At 36.2% G+C, this 21,244-nt stretch overlaps 1 protein-coding gene across 1 annotated transcript in view; it reads left to right on the forward strand.

Moving 5' to 3' along the window:
* LOC139117036 (collagen alpha-1(I) chain-like) overlaps positions 1-13,345 on the forward strand; it is a 42,452-nt gene extending 29,107 nt beyond the window's left edge. The window contains exons 43-57 of the mRNA XM_070679847.1: positions 302-409; positions 964-1,179; positions 1,685-1,738; positions 2,393-2,446; positions 3,246-3,299; positions 3,774-3,845; positions 4,169-4,204; positions 4,878-4,913; positions 5,375-5,392; positions 5,767-5,823; positions 7,025-7,220; positions 7,865-7,968; positions 8,338-8,412; positions 10,889-11,110; positions 11,820-13,345. Coding sequence (XP_070535948.1) covers positions 302-409; positions 964-1,179; positions 1,685-1,738; positions 2,393-2,446; positions 3,246-3,299; positions 3,774-3,845; positions 4,169-4,204; positions 4,878-4,913; positions 5,375-5,392; positions 5,767-5,823; positions 7,025-7,220; positions 7,865-7,968; positions 8,338-8,412; positions 10,889-11,110; positions 11,820-11,966 — 1,449 coding nt within the window. The 3' untranslated portion in view covers positions 11,967-13,345. The remainder of the gene's footprint in view (positions 1-301; positions 410-963; positions 1,180-1,684; positions 1,739-2,392; positions 2,447-3,245; positions 3,300-3,773; positions 3,846-4,168; positions 4,205-4,877; positions 4,914-5,374; positions 5,393-5,766; positions 5,824-7,024; positions 7,221-7,864; positions 7,969-8,337; positions 8,413-10,888; positions 11,111-11,819) is intronic.
* Positions 13,346-21,244: the final 7,899 nt, after the last annotated feature.

The following is a 21,244-nucleotide window of genomic DNA, read 5'->3' on the forward strand; positions in this document are numbered from 1 at the left end:
TCCGTGCATCAAGCTGCGTGAAAAATTCAATTTCTGAAGTTACCACAAACTCAAGTTAACATAGTTGTAGTGTATACGCCATTTTGTGAATCTTCTTGGAATATATTGCGAATCATGGTTAGAGTGAGCAGGATTTAACATCAAATTGGAAATTGTGTGGGAACTGAAATTCGAAATCAAGTCTTTGATCAACAAGTCAATTATACTTCAAGTGCATCTTCTCAAGCAATTTACCAACGCTGCGTGCCTGTTGTCAAAACTTTCTGACAAGTTAAATTGTGTTTGTTTTAATGTCTTTTAGGGTGACCAAGGAAAGAGGGGTCCTTCGGGATCATCAGGTCCAGCAGGTGCCCCCGGACCATCAGGAAACACAGGTCCTCAGGGTCCAAGAGGAGAACCCGGCGCAGAGGTAATTGATTTGTCACTTACCATAATAAGAAAATATCTATTGTCATTATAGATTGAAGCTAAATTTTCTAATTTTAATATGACATTTTAACAAAATATTACACAGTATCTCATAAATTTAAAACTCTTGCACATGCTATGCTACAGGAGACTTTGAAATAGTCTTTATTTCAAGAAGGTAAAAAATAAGGGACCACCAAATGGAGAGTCAGAGAATCAAACTTCTCCAAATTTACAATTATTTGAAATTCAAAATAGTGGACGTCTGCCTGTATGGGTGTACTGTTTTAGGAAAATTTGGGATTCTTCATGTTCTTGAGAAAAAAAGTGGTGAGCACGGATCATCTTCCATTTTCAAAGCAATCCTGAAAAAAATGGTGTTAAGATCGAAAAACATTACCGTACTATTTTGCTGAAAAATCATTCTCCCATATACTTTATAGTGTACTTCTGTCATTAAAAAATCAACCTAGTAACAAGTCCCAGCGTAACCTTTGACCAGAAGTGATGTGACTGAGAGCAACCTTTGACCCTTTTGTTGTCCTCCTCATGCAGGGTCAACCAGGTCGTGATGGTCTCCCAGGTTTGGAAGGTCAAGCAGGTGGTAAGGGTGACCGTGGTCCAGTTGGTCTGCCTGGCCCAAGCGGTCTGCCAGGTCACATGGGTCCACCAGGTCCTCCAGGCAGTGATGGTGCTCGTGGTGCTGATGGTGAACCAGGAACCACAGGTCCAGTTGGTCCAGAAGGTCCCAGGGGAGCAAGAGGTCCCTCTGTGAGTTGATAAGATACACCAGTGTACTTTCTTTCCAGTTTTATATTCAAAAGTAGAAGACACTGGCCCTGAAAGATGCATGCTGAACAAATACAAACAATATATGAATATTTGATTAGCAGTGAAATGATGAAAATTGTCATCAGCATAAACATCTTTTAACTCCTGCTAATTTTGAAAATTTAGCCTGTTTGACAATTTCAGCCAAGTTTAATATTTATATCTATTTATGCTTGATCATCTCAAGAAGCCCACAAGTACAATGAGATAATCCAAACAACTATATACATGTACATCTGGTAACAGCGTAATGGCTAGCTTCACCCAACAGTGATGTGAAAAAGTATTAGCACTGGCCTTTACAGCTCTTACTGCTCGTACCTTCTAGAACATACATCCCTGAACTTGCATAATGTATACCATGCCCAGCCCCAATTCACTATATTTATATCAGATGTAAACCTATTCTCACAGTTTTTTCCTATTTTTTCCTCTTAAATCCTAGGGAGAAGCAGGTTTGCCAGGTGCCGCAGGTGCAGCTGGTCCAGCCGGTTCAAGAGTAAGTAATATTAAATCAAAGATCTAAATCAAATAGTTTTCATGCATATTAGTCCTAGCTTTATACAAAATTTTGAGGTCACAGGCCGGCTGCGACATTTTATAGAAGGGTTGGACTTCAGAGTCTAATGCTTTTATTTGACTAAAATACTTCCAGGGAGCTGGAAAGTAATTGGTATTCAAAAGCAGTTGAACGTTCAGTGAAATCACTGGGGCATCTCAGTATACCTATGTTTTAAGGCAGTCCAAATGTCATTGCTGGTTCCCGCTTCATACCCAAAATTTGAATATTGAAGCTAACCAATATTATGTCTGGAAGAGACAACATTTACAAGCCCTGTGGCCTTTTATCGCAGAGCCACAAAGCCTAATGATCATAACAACTGGCTGAATCACAGGATAAAAGGTCATGAAAATTGCGATGAAAATAATTTCACCTTTTATGGTTTTTATGTGCATACTGTGGATAATATTCGGTGTAGAAGCCCTCACCTCTTCAGTGTTCTGCAAATTTTATAAAAATGAACTCTTAACTCTTCGAAGATCTTTTATTGATGTATGAAGTAAATTATTTTGGCTATTTTGCTATGTGGAGTGTGATAAAGGATGTAATATGTTGTGTACAGAAAATTAACCAGACTGTTTTCAATTTCAGGGAATCAAAGGTCATCGTGGTTTCAACGGAATGCCTGGTACACCTGGTGTTTCTGTAAGTATCTACAATGCATTATTCGTACATGCGAATAACATGGGTTGTCCTAGGTTTTTGCATTCAGATAATTAATGCACAAAAAAGGCATTGTATAACATGACAGAGAAATGTGTCGCTAATCTCGGGTTTGTGTAGGAAGTTTTAATATTCATGCAGTAAAACTACTGTGGAAATTTCTTTTCCGTGGTACTTGGTTTGTGGTGAGCTGTCACGCGGCTGATTGGTAAAATGGAGGCACAGTAGGGCAGTGGTTAGGTTACCTGACTCACTACCAGCTCAGGATGGTGAGTTCAAGACCCACTAAGTCCAGGGTAATGGACTTGCTATCTGAGGATGGTCAGTTCAAGACTCCAGCACAGTGTTGTGCCCTTGAGCAAAGCGCTTTACTCCTCATTGCTCTATTTGGCAGTGGGTCATGGGTACCTCATTCTGTGATTGAGTGTCGCCTGTCGGATGATGGATTAATAGAAATAAATAATATTGTAAGCTTGTTAGATGATCTTGTAATACATGTTGTGAGTTTTTTGCAATTGGATTACATGAATTCTGATGTTATCTGTGAATTAACATCTAAATAAGGTATTTATGGCAGTTTACTTAGTGAAAAGTTTTCGAATCCGAATCTCTAAATAGATTTTTCTTTCAACTAGATAGTACTGACATGATTGTTTACCAAGCTTTCTTTTTACCGAACAGCACTTTCTATGATTGTGATGTTCAAAACAGATTGTTAGTGTAGAACTTACAATCACCTTGGATTGTGATATTCATGAATGTAATCTGTATTTTAATGCAGGGTTCACCTGGTGAAAGTGGTATGCCTGGTCCACCTGGTCCTCCCGGTCCACGGGTGAGTAGATACATATGAATTTATGACACTACAGAGAGAGTACAGAGACACTACAGAGAGAGTACAAAGAGAGTACAAAGAGAGTACAGAGGGAGTACAGAGAGAGTACAGAGAAAGTAAAGAGAAAGTACAGAGAGATTACAAAGAGAGTACAGAGAGAGTGCAGAGAGAGTACAGAGAGAGTACAGAGAATTTCGTGTGATCAAACGCGTAAACAGCTACAACTTATCACAGTTCGAGATTGCGCAATTACATTCTTGTCTTTGAATAATTTTGTAACATCAGTTTTTAAACCAGATACACCAATCGATGACTCCATCATAACAGTGAATTCTGCACAGCTGTCTGTGTCTATCTGAATGGCATTTGTCATGTTTTTTAATTGGTTTTACCATGAGCATAACTGAAAGTACGTCCCAGAACTGGGAAGAAATTTTATTGATTTTTAATAATGTTCTTTTTTTAATCATCTAGGGTGAAGCTGGTATCAGAGGTCCCCCTGGAAGCAACGGTAAAAATGGTCAGATGGGTCCACCTGGTCCTACAGTGAGTAGAGTCTGCATATTCCGAAGGAAAACTCGCAATGCCCACTAAAGGAAATCATCTAATCACTGATGATATTTATTTATCCTAGATTTCAACTGTTGTGTGCATGCATCTTTGAGAGAGAGAGAGAGAGAGAGAGAGAGAGAGAGTATGAGAGAGTATGAGAGAATGAATGAAAGTGTGGTGTACGCATGTTTGTTTACATAGAGTAATAGACTAACAGAGAGATAGAAAGAGGGACTGGCTTGATCATATGAACCTTAAATTCAACTTCCTTTTAACAATGAGAACATAACCACAGTCTATTTTCTATGCATTTCTAGGGTTTGAGAGGAGCTAGAGGAGATTCTGGTGATGATGTAAGTAGAAATTTTTTTATCTTTGTAGGAAAACATGAGACTTTGCATAGGTATCATGCATATGGTTTCAAAGTGGTTTGGTAGTTTGATGGAAACACTTGTTTCATGAAACGGAAATAGTCAAGCTTTTCGTCTTCATTTAAGGAATTAGTTGTATTTATGGATTTATAACTAACTTTTTGATTTATTTTGAATTGATTGAAATAAATGTACATTTGAGGAAGAAATTCACTGATTGAAAACTTACTTTTGCCCTCTGGCAATTCAAATTACCTAAGATTTATTGACATTTGATGGCTGCCATCACTGTGCTACCAATATTATGAAAATAAATTTTTCGATTTCTGAAAAACTAGCCCGGTGAAAAGTTTTCTTGCACCAAGAGCTTTAAAATGAGCCCCCACAAGTGGTATATTAGAAAAGTATTAAAAACGTTTGAGAGCCCGTCTGTCTATAGGCACAGTCTACCTCAAGTACTGTAAGGAAGTTCAATGTATACTTACAACCTTATATTATATCAAGTTTCTTCTACATGCAAATATCTGTCCAACACTGTGTGTCCTAAGACTTCGTAATCTGATCTTTTGACTCCGAAAGTAAGTAGTGTAGAACATTAAAAATTATGATTCTCTCACATCTGTAACCTCTGATGTCTGTTTGGCTTTTCTTTCAGGGTCCATCCGGTCCACCTGGTCCCCCAGGTCCACCCGTAAGTATGCAAATAAGAATATTTAAACACTCAGAAATTGTTCTTTGATATTGCTAATATATGTAATGGGACAAGCATCACAAATGTGGAGATATGTGAGTACTGTACAGAACTGTGTACTAGTTTTTGAGGGTAATGATATGTGTATAGCCATGGCCTTGTTTCAACAAAAAGTCCAAAGACGTATCCATATAAATCTGTAAACCCGCAATGGAGATTGTCAGAATTTTTAAGCACCTAGTAAAAGTTTTTCCAATAGCTGCTAAAATTTCATGAAAATCAGTTGCTCTTGAAGAAAATATGAATATTAATTGATTCTGAAAAATGATAATTAAGGTGAAATTATATCATAGAACAATTAAATTACATTTTTGTCTGTCAGTCATCTTATACCAAAATTACTCAACAATTTTCCTACCATGTTAACTTCTGTCTTTGCTTTTAATCTTTTTCATCAACAGGGTCCACCTGGATCACCAGTAAGTATGATTTTTTTTTTTCAAAAGTTTTTTTTTACTTCATCCCAACAATATATAGAAGATCATTTTGTACCAACGAAAATCTAATCTTTAATCTGATTTTGAAGATTTTGAAGGACTATTAAACTTGTGTATATCTTCGGTTTTGCTGTATATGACACTCTCAAAAATAATTTTACACAAGAATGGTTATTTTACATGAACCCTACAAATTTTGCTGAAATCCACCTTGTACAACTTCATCACACACAAGAATGTTCAGATCCATATTTTTATGAATAACAACATTTCACAAAGTGTTTCAGTTTTTTTATCTTTCCAACTCATCCTTTTTTTCTCACCAATACCGTTTCCTTTTTCTTCCTTTCAATCAGCCGGAGTTCAGACAATATCCAGCCTACTTTTCCAACTTTGGCGGCGTCAAGGGACCAGTAAGTATTCAAGGATAATGTACGAACCTGAATATCACTTTCATTAACATTTACTGTGCCAGAAAATCATGAACTTGCCAAGATTGAAGCATGAAGACTGTGTTTTACACAGGATTGTTTTCATACGATGAGAATTTCGCTGCCCACTTGCCAAATTGCATTATACAACTGTGATCCAAATATGCCAATAGCCAAACTGACGATGGCAAAGTTGACCATACAGGTGTTGTGTCAGCACATATTGTCCAAAATGCCAGTTTCAACATTGTTCAAACTTGGCACAAATATTAAACAATGTGACATGACTTGTATACAACTTGACCAAATGCATTAAACCACCAACCATATAAAACTGGTTGATTGGGTTCCTTATCATCTCTAAAAAACTTAAAGTAAACCTTACTGGGATTTTTGTCAATTAACTGTTAATTATGACAGAAGTAAATTGAAAAGGCTTGATATTGGGATTAAAAGACTGTGTTTGTTAAGAACTTTCCCATGGGCCACTAAAGTGAAAATTGCAGATTTGGCTGGTGGCAGTTTTGGCCGAGTAAATTTGGATTTTTTTAGTCAAATTCGTGGATTATTTTGAAACTCACAGGAAACACTGCAAAGACCCTAACGTTAATATTCAAATATATCGATTTCAAAAGTTGAGCCACTATGAGGCTGTTTCTTCTTTCTGATTTTGCAAATGATGTGGTTATCCATCTTACATTTCAAGGGCCAAGATCTGTAACTTTTGATGATTTTTTCACTACGTCTGTTTTGTACGTCAACTTCAAACCTTGGTTCTGCTCTGCAAAACATATTGAAACACCGACTACTCAACTTGCCAAACGCAGTGTCTATATGTGTAAAATGCACTGTTATTGTTCACATTGGAATTCTAGTCTGGTCTGGATCAGAATTCACTTGTCGATAATAACAATGCAGTCTACACATGTACAGGCTGAGTTGACAAGCTGAATACTGTGCATCTTAACATGCTTTGGGGAGCAGAACAAGAAACTGTAGTTGACATTAAAAAAAAAATAGTGCAAAAAATCATCAAAAAGTTGCAGCTACTGGCCCGCTAATTATGAAGTACACATTTCTTGAAATATGATTTGTAGAAAGCTGTGATTACATTTTAACATGCTTAAGTCTGAGTATTAGAAAGTCATCATCACACAATGTCTTTTCTACTTGTTCTCTACAGCAAGGAGACCAAGCTATTGATGATGAAGAACTACAAGGCGATGCTATTTCACAAAAGTTGCGTGATATTGAAGTTATGGCTTCTCTGCAATCTCTCAGCAACCAGATTGAATCCATTCAGAGTCCAACCGGAACCAGGAAGAACCCGGCAAGAACCTGTCACGATCTGGCCCTCTGTCACCCAGATTGGGAAAGCGGTCAGTGTTTCATCATCAGCCTCTTCATTCACGCAGTTTTCAGAACTAACTGTCAACTCAGGATGTTTCTATTGCTATTACTTCTGAAGTACTTAGAATGTTTTGATTTGACCACAAACTCACATCGTGACACGCCTCATCCAGACTCTTTTCTGTTTTGATTCGTTGATTTGAAGTCACGTGATATCCATCATTCTAATGCACTTGGAGAGCAATATTACCAGTCAACGCTGTCCAAAACTCTAAGCCAGTCAATCAGCTTGGAAAGACTAAATCAGTTTTGAAAAACGTCCATGCATGCACACATTCTAGAATATGTAAAGGAAAGGACAGTGTTGTCTGAGACTCTGGGAAAAGGGAGGGTATCGGAAAAATGTTACATGAAATGTTATCACTGAAAAAATTGGAGAAAATCTTGTTCAGCAGTACTGCAGTAAGAAGTTGCAGAGAAATATTATGAAGAAATGTTAACTAGTACTAAAAAGTCAAGATTCTAGATTCTGAAAGTTTAGAGTAGGTTCCATTAGTCTGATGACAAGTTCAAGCTTTTCTGTTGAAGGTCAATAATTCATTAGAGTCTGTATCAGAGATTGTCTTGACATTTTCTATTTTCTTCATTTGTTTTTGTTTTTTCCTTCCCTCAGGTAATTATTGGATAGATCCTAACCAAGGCTGTGCCGTTGATGCTGTTGAAGTGTTCTGCGACTTCCGTACCAAGGAGACGTGCATCTATCCAAAGAAGGCTGAGGTATGGAAATATCTTCAATTATCATATCGTAACACGCCTCGTGCGAAATCCTGTTGTGATTTGTCAATTTATATGGCCACAAGACATGTGCCATTTTAGCATTGATACATTCAAAGATCCAGATTGTTGTTAACAGTTTCCAAAACATATAATATAAGAAACATATGTGGGAAATCATAAATCCCCGAGGAAAACTTTTTCATTGGTTAGGATCTATCCAATAAAACGTTTCCAAAACATGTAATATAAGAAACATATGTAGAAAATCATAGCCCCTTGAGAAAAAACGTTTTCTTGAGGGTCTATGAGAAAATCAAGCTATATACTCTACAGTGCAAGTTAATGGAAATTTTTTGTGTATTCTTGCAGGTTTCAAAACAGAGCTACTACACAGGACCAAACAAATACGTATGGTTTGGAGACAGCATGAAGAATGGCTTCCAGGTAACCTCGTCCGTGAATTATCCTGTTCATCCCTGGTTTCCTGTAGACAGGTCCATAATAACCATTGATAACAATAGATTAGGACTAAACCATGTTGGTGAGAGGGCTCTGAGCTACAACCCCTCTGACTAAATCTGGAATCTGAATCTGGAAGGATGACGTCACATAATTCACTGATATTGACAAAGCTGTAATATAATATTAATATCTACTTAAAACAGCATGACGATATATTATCAGACTACCAGCATGAGGGAAACCATGTCTTGTCTGCCTCTTTATAATTTTCACATGAAACTTCCTATGCAAATTAAAAGGTATAGTTATAACAGTCAAACATAGTGATTTTATAGAGGCTGAAAAACTTCTGCAACATCAGTGTTCTTAAAGTAGCAGGTGCTTCAGGGACGGATATTTGGACTCTCAAAATTTTTCAATATTCTCTTGGCCTACCACTTGTAGGGACTCATTTTGAAGCTTACAGAACAAATAAAGTTTTATGAAAATCAGGAATTTTATTCCCCCTCCCCCATTAGATATAACACAGGGAGGGCGGCCATTTTGAATTTTAGAAAATCAGTATTACAGCGAACGTCAAAATGACCGGAGATCAACTTTGATAAGCCCCTATCAATTTCCCTGGCAATCTTCCAATACCCCTTTGAAAACACCGAGGTACTTTGGTCAGTAAACATACACTGCGCCTGCTGTGCTATCTCCATTCGATCTCCCTATGCAAGCTTCTGCATGGATCAAACCATTTTGCGCCAGTTTACAGCTATGGCTGTTTGATATCAGTGTATTCAACAAAGCTAATGGCATACTTGTTATATATTACAAAACAATGGGACGCTGGAGATCCCGAGACAGTATTGTTAGGAAAATGACACGTTTTTCCCAGTACTTTCTTGATCTTTTGACCCTGCCCACCCCCGTCACCTTAATAGTATAGTTCATTACACAGTTACGTCCGCCATTGTTTATTTTCACTCACTGACCACAGCGGATGTAAGTTTTCATCCTCTGAACATGAAGTTTATTAGTTTGAAGCAATTATCCTTTCATCTGTGAAGAGTTTTACTGGTGACTATTACAATTTTCACTGCTATGTTGTTGTTTTCACAAGATGCAGACTGCTTTTCCGTGCAGTCAATCATAGACAGTTTCTCTACACTCTACAGTCCATGAGTCAATAAATGCCAGTTCACACGTGCACTATGCTGTTGATCGGCACATGACGTCCTCACGTCAAGTTTTAGGATTTTTTGATGCTGAAATTTCACCAAAATACCATTTCTGTATCCAGAGATTGTGTAATCAGTTTGATTTAAAACAGCGATATAAAACACTGTGTCAGTTAATCTTGGAAATTTCGGCTGAGTTTTGCTGTCTTATCTGTGGTTGTCAATTAGTATGTGCACTGCTGCATTAGGGCCTATAGAGAGACCCTGATGTAATCAAGGTATGCCAGTTCATAAAATCGTGAGCATATTTTTTTTTTCTGTCGACATCGATTTGCCTTGCAATGGAATTTTAGGCAAGAAAGAGCATCATAGAAAAATGGTTGACAGGCGTTTCCCAAACCAGTATTGACACAGAAATGCATCGCTCAGCACTGTGAACGATGTCATAATGAAATACCGTAGAACTGGGCATTTCCACGAGTAGAAGTTCACCAGCCGCCGAGAGTCAAATCAGGGCCTCACTCAGTACAACAACATTGTCTTTCACTAGATATACTAACTGGCTGTATTTCAGTCGTTCCATGTGAATGTTTCTAATTTTATCCATGTGAATGTTTCTAATTTTATCGGGCTCTCACACTGACAGTTGTTTACAAGCTCATGGAATTTACTATTCAATTTGGGTAAAGTATGTCATGTGACATGACTGCATACGGGAAATACTTCACGATAACAGGATCGACGCACGTAACAATGCAAAACAAGTTCTGTGAAAAATCGAGTTTGAAATTATTATTACAATTAAAGGTCTTAAAATCGCACGCTTTATTTCATTTCTTGTCAACCACTTTGGGCTTCAAATGGTTTCTTCCGGAAAGGGAGCCAGAAATAGAAGGGAGATCGAATGGCGGTAACACAGCAGGCGCCTTGTATGTTTATTGGCCTGTTTATCGGCAACACCAACCAAAGTACCTTGGTGTTTTCCAAGGGATATTGGAAGATTACGAGGGAAATTGATAGGGGCTTATCAAAGTTGATCTCCGGTTCATTTTGACGTTCAGTATCAAAATATTGGGGAATTTGATTCTCTAGTACCAAATTTTGTACAGTCACCCCTCATTTTTTCTTAGAGAATGGTTGAAAGCTTGCTTTAGGAAAATTTTAAGCAGAAGTTTGGGTCTTTCATTTTCAAGGTTTGAACTATCTTAATATAACTCCTAATGGTCACACTTAAGTGACATAATATTGGAACTGTTCATTTACACATACATGTCTGTTTTGCTCGCTTACAGTTCCAATATGACATCGAGATGGTGCAGTTTACATTCCTACGTCTCCTGAGTACACAGGCCAAACAGAATGTCACCTATCTTTGTAAGAACTCGGTTGCCTATTACGATGCTGAGAACGATAATTTGAAGAAAGCCGTCAAGTTCTTAACAGATGCTGATGTAGAATTAGTAGCACAGGGTAGATCACGCTTCCAATATAAAGTAAAAGAAGATACATGTACAGTAAGTAAACTTCAAAACCTTTCTCGCTCTTCACTAAAGCAAAGCTTTTTCTTCAATTCATACAGTCTGATTGACTCTATTTTCAGGCATTGTGAAGAAAATGGAAAAAAGTCGGTGCCCTCGATGGCAAAACTGGCATTTTAAAAGAATATTTAACTTTCCCAAGTTTTGCCTTTCTGCTGCTGATGTAACCATCTTGTGACCTTCACCATTTCAAATCATTTTGAATATTCTGTAACAGTACCTTTGTGTTGATAGAAAACTCCCGGGAGTTTGTTTTGTTGTTTATTAACCCTTTCACCCCCAGTTCCCTGTATACAGGTCCAACTCTACCATAGAAAACAATGGATTTGGGACAAACCATGGTGGTGAAAGGGTTAAGATTATAACTTGATGTCTTTAGCAAGTCTTCAAACTTTCCATTGAAGATGCTATAAATTGTAGATACTACCTTTCTCGCTTGTGTGATATTTGAATGTTATCTATCATTGCTCATAGGTTTGTCTTTATTGTGCGCGCATGTCAATTCTTTGTGTTCTGTCCATACATGTAGGTGAACCAAAATATGTTTTCCATGAACAGCTATCATTCAGTGAAAAAAAAATATCTATCAGAGAAGTGTGTAATTTTAAATGATACATTTCCTCTGATGTTTTGCACATGCTTCAACAAAGTCTTGACCATTTCATCGAATTTGATTTTCTTTCAGGAACACAACGGTGAGTGGGGACGAACTGTCTTTGAATATAAAACCGCCAAAACGACCCGTCTTCCAATAGTGGATATAGCACCGTTTGACATCGGTGGCGACGACCAAGAATTTGGGTTAGAGATAGGACCAGTGTGTTACTCATAAACATTGTTATCTTTAACTGTAAAATTTCAGGTACTGCCATATTGGTTTCAGTCTATCGCTGAGAATGGCCTTCTCAAAAAGCAAGTTTTGACTTGAAATTTTACAGTTGTAAAATATTTTTTGATATCAGAGCATGTCGTTGCTGAAATAAGCAGAGAATTTTTTAACCAATATTTCTAATGGTGCTCAAGACTCTTCAAATTTTTTAGGAATTAATAGCAAACCACAGAAAATATGTTTTGTACAAGTTTTTTAATGAGATTTTTTATGTAATCTTTTTTCGAGAAGTTTACATCTTCCCTTCGGTATTGGTGCTAGTTTTTTTTGTATTATCTGGATTTCAAATGGTGCTGCTGTAAAGATTTTAGTAGATACTACCTCTAACATTTTAGAAAGACAAAAACTGTTTTTTGTGCATGAATCTGTGCTTCTTGTGAATTCTGTTTCTGTTGTACATGTCTAAGTACAGCGAATCTCTCAATGTTTCGTAATTGTTGCTCCGTAATGACATATTCAAAAAGGTGGTTTGTTTGTTCAAACAAGAATATCACATTTGTATTTTCATATCCAAAGTGACCAGCAAACCTGTTGCCGAAAAAAGTGTCAATGTAAAATTGGCTTTCAAAAATTGGATCCAGTTATGTACCAGCGTAAGAATTTTATGGATTTGTCATGACATTATGTCAATAAATGTTATGTATTTCCACAGCAACAACTTATTTTACAGTTTGTACAAATAAGTTTATGCAAGATCAGATCCTCTCAAATGATCGCTGAATGTAAGTCTTTTTCATAAAAGTAGTTCTTTCACTGGATAAAAAAAATTGGTTTTTTACGTCAATGGAAGTACAGTGGTAAAAATATAGAGATGAGGTTCATGCACACCAAAAGTTATTTTGTTTTGTTTTTTGTAAAATCAACGAGAAAAATACATTTTTAAAGATCAATTTGATGTTTTTATATCCTTGTCCGACTCTCTTTCTTTCCCTAAGCTGTCACTAAACTGGAATACAGGGTTCTTAATCTAGTATCAGTTTTTCAAATTTTTTGAAGTGTTTACAGATTTTAACAATGGCTGCATTTTTAAATTAAATCATATCTCCACTTTAAAAAAAAAAGGGGTTTTATTTTCTGTGACATGTACCAGCCATCGATGACATGGTCTGGATTTTTTTTCCCCAGAACAAATCCTTGCAAGATTGTAAAATGTTGACGATATACACTGGACGAAACCCCAGTTTCCCGTCTTTTGTGATTTTAAAATGATATTTTTATTGTAGGCTTCTGTACTTCATTTCTGAACATCGCAGACTAATGTGAGTGCTTCACTACTTTCTTTCCAAGTTTATCGAATAAAGCAGACCTGCTAATTTCCTTAATCTGTGCTTCTTGTTGTTTGATTGTCATAGTTCAATCAGATGTGACTTTTGATGAATTTTTTCAATATTTTTTGTCCTGCTTGTAAAACAGTTTCTTTCCTGTATACTCTCAAAAATGCCAAATTGCCCAGTGCACAATTCCTCTATCCAGCCTGCATGTGTAAATATGTCTAATAAGAGCGTCAACAACTGACTTTCAGTCGGGAAAAAGAATTGAATAACCAACAGCATCCTTGGATACATTTGTTTAAGACTTTGCATTTCATCACAGCTACGGGAAAAAGTGAAAAATGTATTTTTAGAGAAAACATAATGAAAATAACATCAATAGTTACAGAAAATGTCCCTTCAATGACAGCCTATGTTTCTAAATGTCTTAAGCTGCTGTATTCTCTGCAACGATGTGTGTTGGTTGATTTACAAACTTCATTTGAATTTCCCATCAATGACAGATGCTTTCTTAGACTTCAATAACAGTCACCATTCCAGACTACAGGGATTCATCGTCCCTGCAATGACAGTCAGCATTCCAGACTACAGGGATTCAATGTCAGTCACCATTCCAGACTATAGGGATTCAATGACATTCACCATTTCATATCCCTTTAATGACAGTCACCATTTCAAACTACCAGGGATTCAATGTCCCTTCAATGATAGTCACCATTTCAGACTTTTAGAGATTCAATGTCCATTCAATGACAGTCACCATTTCAGACTTTAGGGATTCAATGTCCATTCAATGACAGTCACCATTTCATGTCCCTTCAATGACAGTCACCATTTCAGACTTTAGGGATTCAATGTCCATTCAATGACAGTCACCATTTCAGACTTTAGGGATTCAATTTCCATTCAATGACAGTCACTATTTTAGACTGCTGGGATTCAATGTCCCTTCAATGACAGTCACCATTCCAGACTTTAAGGGATTCAATGTCCCTTCAATGACAGTCACCATTTCAAACTACAGGGATTCAATGTCCCTTCTATGATAGTCACCATTTCAGACTTTAGGGATTCAATGTCAATTCAATGACAGTCACCATTCCAGACTTTAGGGATTCATTGTCCATCCAATGCGGTGATGCTATTAAAGTCCAAGCTCTAAAATCACTTCAATGACAGTCATGATTCCAGACTTTAGGGATTTAATGTCCCTTCAATGACAGTCACCATTTCAAACTACAGGGATTCAATGTCCCTTCTATGATAGTCACCATTTCAGACTTTAGGGATTCAATGTCAATTCAATGACAGTCACCATTCCAGACTTGAGGGATTCAATGTCCATTCAATGACAGTCACCATTTCATGTCCCTTCAATGACAGTCACCATTTCAAACTACAGGGATTCAATGTCCCTTCAATGATAGTCACCATTTCAGACTTCAGGGGCTCAATGTCCCATCAATGACAGTCACCATTTCAGTCTTTAGGGATTCAGTGTCCCTTCAATGACAGTCACAATCACAGCCTTCAAGAAGAAGGACCTTAAATCACTATTTCAGGGTTCAAGAGTAGAGATCTGCCTAATTGTTGCTAATGCTACCACATTTCAGCCATCAATGATTGCAATGTACATGCAGTGTTAGTTACTAAACCTGGCTTAAGGTGGAGCTGCACATTACCAACTGTTTTTTTTGAAGGAATATTTCTCATCTAAAATGACAAGGAAACCCCTCATAATATATATTCTTAAAAAGCAAAGAATTAAAGTTTTGTATAGTGGCAACAGTCTACTTTAAGGATGAAGGGGGTATATATTTGGGGTAAAAATCCTCAATTTTGTTAGTTATGATCAAAAATTAATTTAAATAAAAAATTTGACACTATTCACTGAAATGCAATATTTCACTTGAAACAAGAATATATGTAGAAAAAATAACTTTTATTTTGCATTATCTATCCTATTTTTCAGGGGTTGAAAGACTGGTGCTCAAAAAGTGATTAGTAACATGAGTAGCGAAAGTAAAATGTCTCGTAGTAAAGATGTCAAAAGTCCATTGCAAAACAAAATACTAGGAAATACTGGAAATTTGTTAAATAGCATTTAAAGAATATAAGGTGAAAATTTGAGAAAATTTGGCCCAGCCAGAGTGGAGTTAAATCCTTTGGAATTCTTTAAATTCTTTAGAATGAATATTTGCAATGAAGTGATTTTGAGCAATATGCACTGTGTTTGGTGTATATAGCGCTCCCTTAACATATCAGACAGAATGATTACTGCCTCTCAAATACAGTCTATGTGTCAGATATTCAGTCTTACAAATTTACTCTTACTGACCGATTTACACTGCAAACATAACCCTCCATGATGAATTCCTGTCAATGTTATGAAATGAAAATCATCAAAATGATTAATAACTCCTTGCATATTTAATGCCTGTCACTCACAGCGGCCACTTTCTCTTTAGGATTATACCTACAGCTGTCACTGTTTACTTGGGGTTATACTTACCTACATGTATACGGCCATGGTTCATAAAGTTTCATTTGCTCACGTTTTTACACACGTGAGCATATGTCGCAGCGATGTCTGTCTGTCTGTGTGTCTGTCTGTCTGTCTGTCTGTCTGTCTGTCTGTCTGTCTGTCTGTTGGTCCGATATCTCAAAAACAGCTAGTCAGATCAGAATCAAATCTGGTACATATATTCAGTTAGCAAATGGCAAGAACTGATTAGTTTTTGGTGGGTGTGGCTTGCATACTTTTTACTCATTTGCATAATTAATGATTTTGGAAAAAATGGATATACATTAAAAATAACTACACACAATTTGATGAGATTTGCTACAAATGTTGATCACACCAAGATATATCAGCAGTGGGAAGCATTAAGGGAAGACATGAAAGATAGTTGCTAATTTGCATATTTAATGAGCTTTCCTATTCATTGATATATATCTGATTTGACTGGATCAAAATTGACCAAACTTGGTATGTATATTGAAGATACTATGATTTAACATTATTGAAAGTCATTAAGCATTTTAACTTCAGCCAATTCCAATTTGCATATTTAATGAACTTTGCTAATTGGGGATATGTATTTGAATTGACTGGACCATTGTTGATGAAACTTGCTACATATATTGAAGCTACTATGATACAACATTCTTGAAAGTCATTAAGCATTTTTACTTCAGCCAATTCCGAATTTGCATATTTAATGAACTTTCCTAATTAGGGATATATATCTGAATTAACTTGATTTTAGTTATTGAAACTTGCTGTATACATCAAAGATACTGTGATATAACATTATTGAAAGTCAAAAGACATTTTTACTTCAGCCAATTCCTAATTTGCATATTAAAGGAATTTTTATAATTAGGGATATATATCTGAATTGACTAGATCAAAACGGATGAAACTTGCTATGTACATTAAAGACACTATAATACAATATATTTGAAAGTCATTAAGCATTTTCTCTTCAGCCAATTCCTAATTTGCATATTTCATGAACTTTCCTAATTAGGGATATATATCTGAATTGACTTGACCACAGTTGACAAAACTTGCTACATATATTGAAGACACTATGATACAACAACGTTAAAAATCGTTAAGCATTTTTACTTCAGCCAATTCCTAATTTACATATTTAATGAACTTTGCTAATTAGAGATATATATCTGAATTGACTGGACCAAAGTTGATGAAAATTGCTATACACATTAAAGATACTATGATACAGCATTATTGAAAGTCATTAAGCAATTTTTCTTCAGCCAATTCCTAATTTGCATTTTCGATGATCTTTCCTCTGAGATTCACTTGATCAAAGTTGGCAAAACATGCTATTTACATTGATGATTGTACCAGGTTAAAACAATATCGAAAGTCATCTCACATTTTCATGTCAGCTAATTTATAATTTGCATATCTAATGAGCTTTCACAGTTTGGCATATATGGCTTGAAGGACTTGGCCAAAGGTAATTACACTTGCTATATAAAGTGGTGATACAATGACAGCAGTCAAAGAACTTTAATATTTTCATTTCATCTAATTACATATTTGTATACTTCATGACCTTTTAGAATTAATCGGTGGTGAATATTGTTCATTATGTTGATCATAATACTTTCAATAAAGTTGCAAACATGTGGCAAAGGTTCAAATTTACACATAACTGCAATATATAATGAAACACGTGAGCATTTACAGTTCATATCTGGTTAAACCTGATGTCATTTGCAGATGCACATTCGCCATTCAAAACAATTGGGCTGGGCTAAACCATTGTGGTGCAAGGGTGCCTGTGCTTTAAGGTAATAATTGCACCTCGAAAGTGAAAGACCTAGACTTTTTGCTCAAACTTTCCCGAATGAAACTTTCAACTTTTCTCTTACCAAATCAACAATAAAAATCGAGGGTCACCGTGCAAAGCAGTTTGGAACTAGCAAATCAAATTAACCAACATTTTGCAATATTCAAAATTCAAAATGGCCACCATTTGTGTGTTAACTCTATGGGGAAAAATTAAATTTTGGACTTTCGGAAAACTAAGATGGTGAAAGTTTTTCTTTCTCCAAAAGCTTTAAAATGAGCCCTCACAAGTGGTAGATCAGAAAAGAATTGCAGAAATTTAAGAGTCTGACTATCTGTCCCAGAGGCGTGTTCTACCTTAACTCCATTAAACATTTCTGATCACAGCATCAAACACAAAAGTGTTCTCTTTAACTTCCCTCCCCCAGGAAATTAATTGGCTGTGTATCTTAGGTGTAACAACAGACAGACATTGGAGAGCATATGTCACATTACTAGCAAACATATTGATTTACAACTTGTTCAGTAAAATACAAAAACCTATATCATCTGTTCAATTGTCATATCAACAAGAGCATTTTAACTGCAGACACTTAGTCATATAATAAAAATTTAATTAAAATAGCAATACAACAGGGAACAGGTGACAACTTGTGTATGAGACTAGCTAATTCTTTTCTTATAACTGGTATCTGGATTTAGTGAAATTAAATTGGAAAAAAGAAATGTTTATACAATCTTAAGTTTTATTGAGTCACAGACATCTAAGTGGTTTTCACAGACAGTACAGGCTCAATTCAGTGAATTCTTGATGGGATTTGAATGCACAACATATGGTGCCCAGTCACCTTGTGAAGACATCACAGTTGAAACCACTTTGCTAAATCCCCACCCTTCATGCTATGACTAGCTTTTGCAATTTCATCCTATCTCTCCTTCATGCACTATTATCTCACATCAAATCTTCTTTACTGCTAAAGATTTGTAAAATCTACCATCATCATATTTACAGTGTGGTATTTTCAAGATTATCCTGTACTTCAAAATCCCTGCAACTTTCAATAGGGCTGATCGCAAATGATGTAATTTTTCTCTCATTTATATAATATGCAAGAATAAATGTTTGTATGACCTGCTGCTGTTATAATGGATACTTGAAGTCACACTCATTCATATGAATTGATGGCTCAGACTACAAGCTGTAATAACTGCCACGCAGGCAACAATAGACCTTGTCCAATTTCAGGCGGCGGTGTCAGATGTCGTCACATGCGTGCAGCTATATTTCAGTAACCTGAAATTGTGATCAGTGCTATTTTGATTATATGTTATCAAAGCCAAGTTTTTTATTTGGTTTGAAATTGCCATTTTTGTGCCAGGACCAGTATAAACTGATATTACTGAATCTTCCATCATCCATACAGAACTCTAGCCTTATAAAGTCATCAAGAGCAGAAAAATGGCAAGTACTAGACAAGGCTGTAAAATTATTTTGTCTGGTCATCAACTGTTTCACTTTGACACCCAAATGTCATGACCGTTTATCTTGTTAGGTTCATGGAGCAAAAGCCTTGTCATGGTAATAAACAAATAAACAACTGGTCAGTTTCTTCAGCCTGGGGGGGGCGGTCGATTCATGGGGGGAGGTCACCCTGTTTTTGACTTTGGTGATAGGGGGGTCACCATGTTTTTGAAATGCCCAATAGGGGGGGTTAGTGTACATTTTGACACAGGCTCATCATTGCTTAAAATAATAGTGTCAGCCACAAATTCAGCCACAAATTTCATTATTCAGTTGTATTTTTCGGCGTGCCCTTCGGGCGCGTAACTTTAATAATCAGTCGTATTTTCAGCACGCCCAACTTTAACATATCAAGCATAGATACATCAGAGATATCTGTATGTTCAATATTTTTCAGCGTGCTCTTTGAGCTCATTACTTTAGTATATCAGACATTTTTTAGCATGCCCTTCAGGTGCATGACTTTAATATACAAGGCATATATATCAGAGATATCAGGATGTTTCATATTTTTCGGCGCGCCCTTTGGCCGCCATACTTAATTAAATCAGAGATATCTTGATGTTTGCTAAGTGAAAGTGTACCATTATGAAATCTGCATTTCATATGAAAAGGATGACAAATTCCTGATACTTTTCTGTTCTCTCTATGAGAATTCAGTATGAGAAAGCAACATGAACAAATATTTCACAATATATTTTTGATACAGTGACTTATTTTACAGATAGAAAATGACTAGATATCTTTTCTTCTCATTGATGCAATTATTTTCCTTTGTGTCACAGGTTTTCTGTAGAAAGATGCTTTTTTATGAACAAAATAACAGTTAAAAAAGGCAGTTTTTGTCATTATTAGCTGTGCTTTTATGGTTTCAATGTTACAAGAAAAGGTCCTCTCAGACACTGTACACATCAGATTTGGCTAAAAAAGCTCTCTATGGCTCCTCAGGAGATTTAATTGGATGGTTGGCAAGTCTTAACACCCATCAAAGTTTTTGATTCACTGCTTTTTCCTCTTTGATATTAATGATTGACATCCATTTCTGTACAACAGTTCAGGACATCTGGCTAAGCATAGAAAGTGTGAAATACATTCACAGCTCATTCAAAATACAGCTCATTCAAAATATACTGTATTCAAACTTTAAGATTGACACTTTGAAATTCCTATCTTACAACTGACATGTCAACAATTTCATTAAAACATAGAATGACTATTTAAATATAAATATATGTAAAATGTAAAATATAATATAAATATATATATAATATATATATATATATATATAAAAATTTATGTCCACCTTTTGTTTTACCTATGTCGCGCGCCTGGGGGGGGGGGTCACCCTGTTTTCAAAATTTGGAATGGGGGGGTCACCCTGTTTTCAAAATTTGGAATAGGGGGGTCAGCCACTTTTTGACGTCGGCAAAAAATAATCCACCGAACCAACCCCCCCCCCAACCCCCAACCCCCCCCCCCCCCCCCGGGCCGAAGAAACTGACCAGTCCCTAACAAATACCCAGCAGACAGTTCACAACATTGTGTCACTGCAATTTATGGAATTGCGAAAGCAACTTCAGAGCTGCTTTCTATTCAAACTAAGATGAAGCATTCTGCAGAAAGTTTGACAACCATGGAAAATAGATATGGAAATAAAATTAGCATCATTATTGTTGACATGTTATATGTCATGGTCAATAAACCATTTTTAGTTACGCTGTCAGCTACGTGGAGCTAATGTATGATAGGTGGATATGTGGCATTATCAGGCCTCTGTCGTCTGTCAACTTTTTACATTCTAAGCTTCTTCTTCAAAACAGCTTGTCCAATTCCTTTAATATTTAGAGTACAGGTCCCCAGTGATGACCTGAATCAGATTTTTCTAAAATGTGACGAAATATGCAAATCTATATTTTTGAGGTGAATTTTGCTACCTTTGGTCAAAAATATTTTTCTCCATAACAGCTGATCCAACAGCTTTAACATTTGGTGTACAGGTCCCCAGGTATGATCTCATTCAGTTTTCTACAAATTGTGATGAAATATGCAAATTTGTATTCTTAAGGCTATTTTTGTCATTTTTGGTCAACAATATTTTTCA

This window comes from Ptychodera flava, chromosome 18 (assembly GCF_041260155.1).
Source record: "Ptychodera flava strain L36383 chromosome 18, AS_Pfla_20210202, whole genome shotgun sequence".
In the NCBI taxonomy this organism is placed as follows: Eukaryota; Metazoa; Hemichordata; class Enteropneusta; family Ptychoderidae; genus Ptychodera; species Ptychodera flava.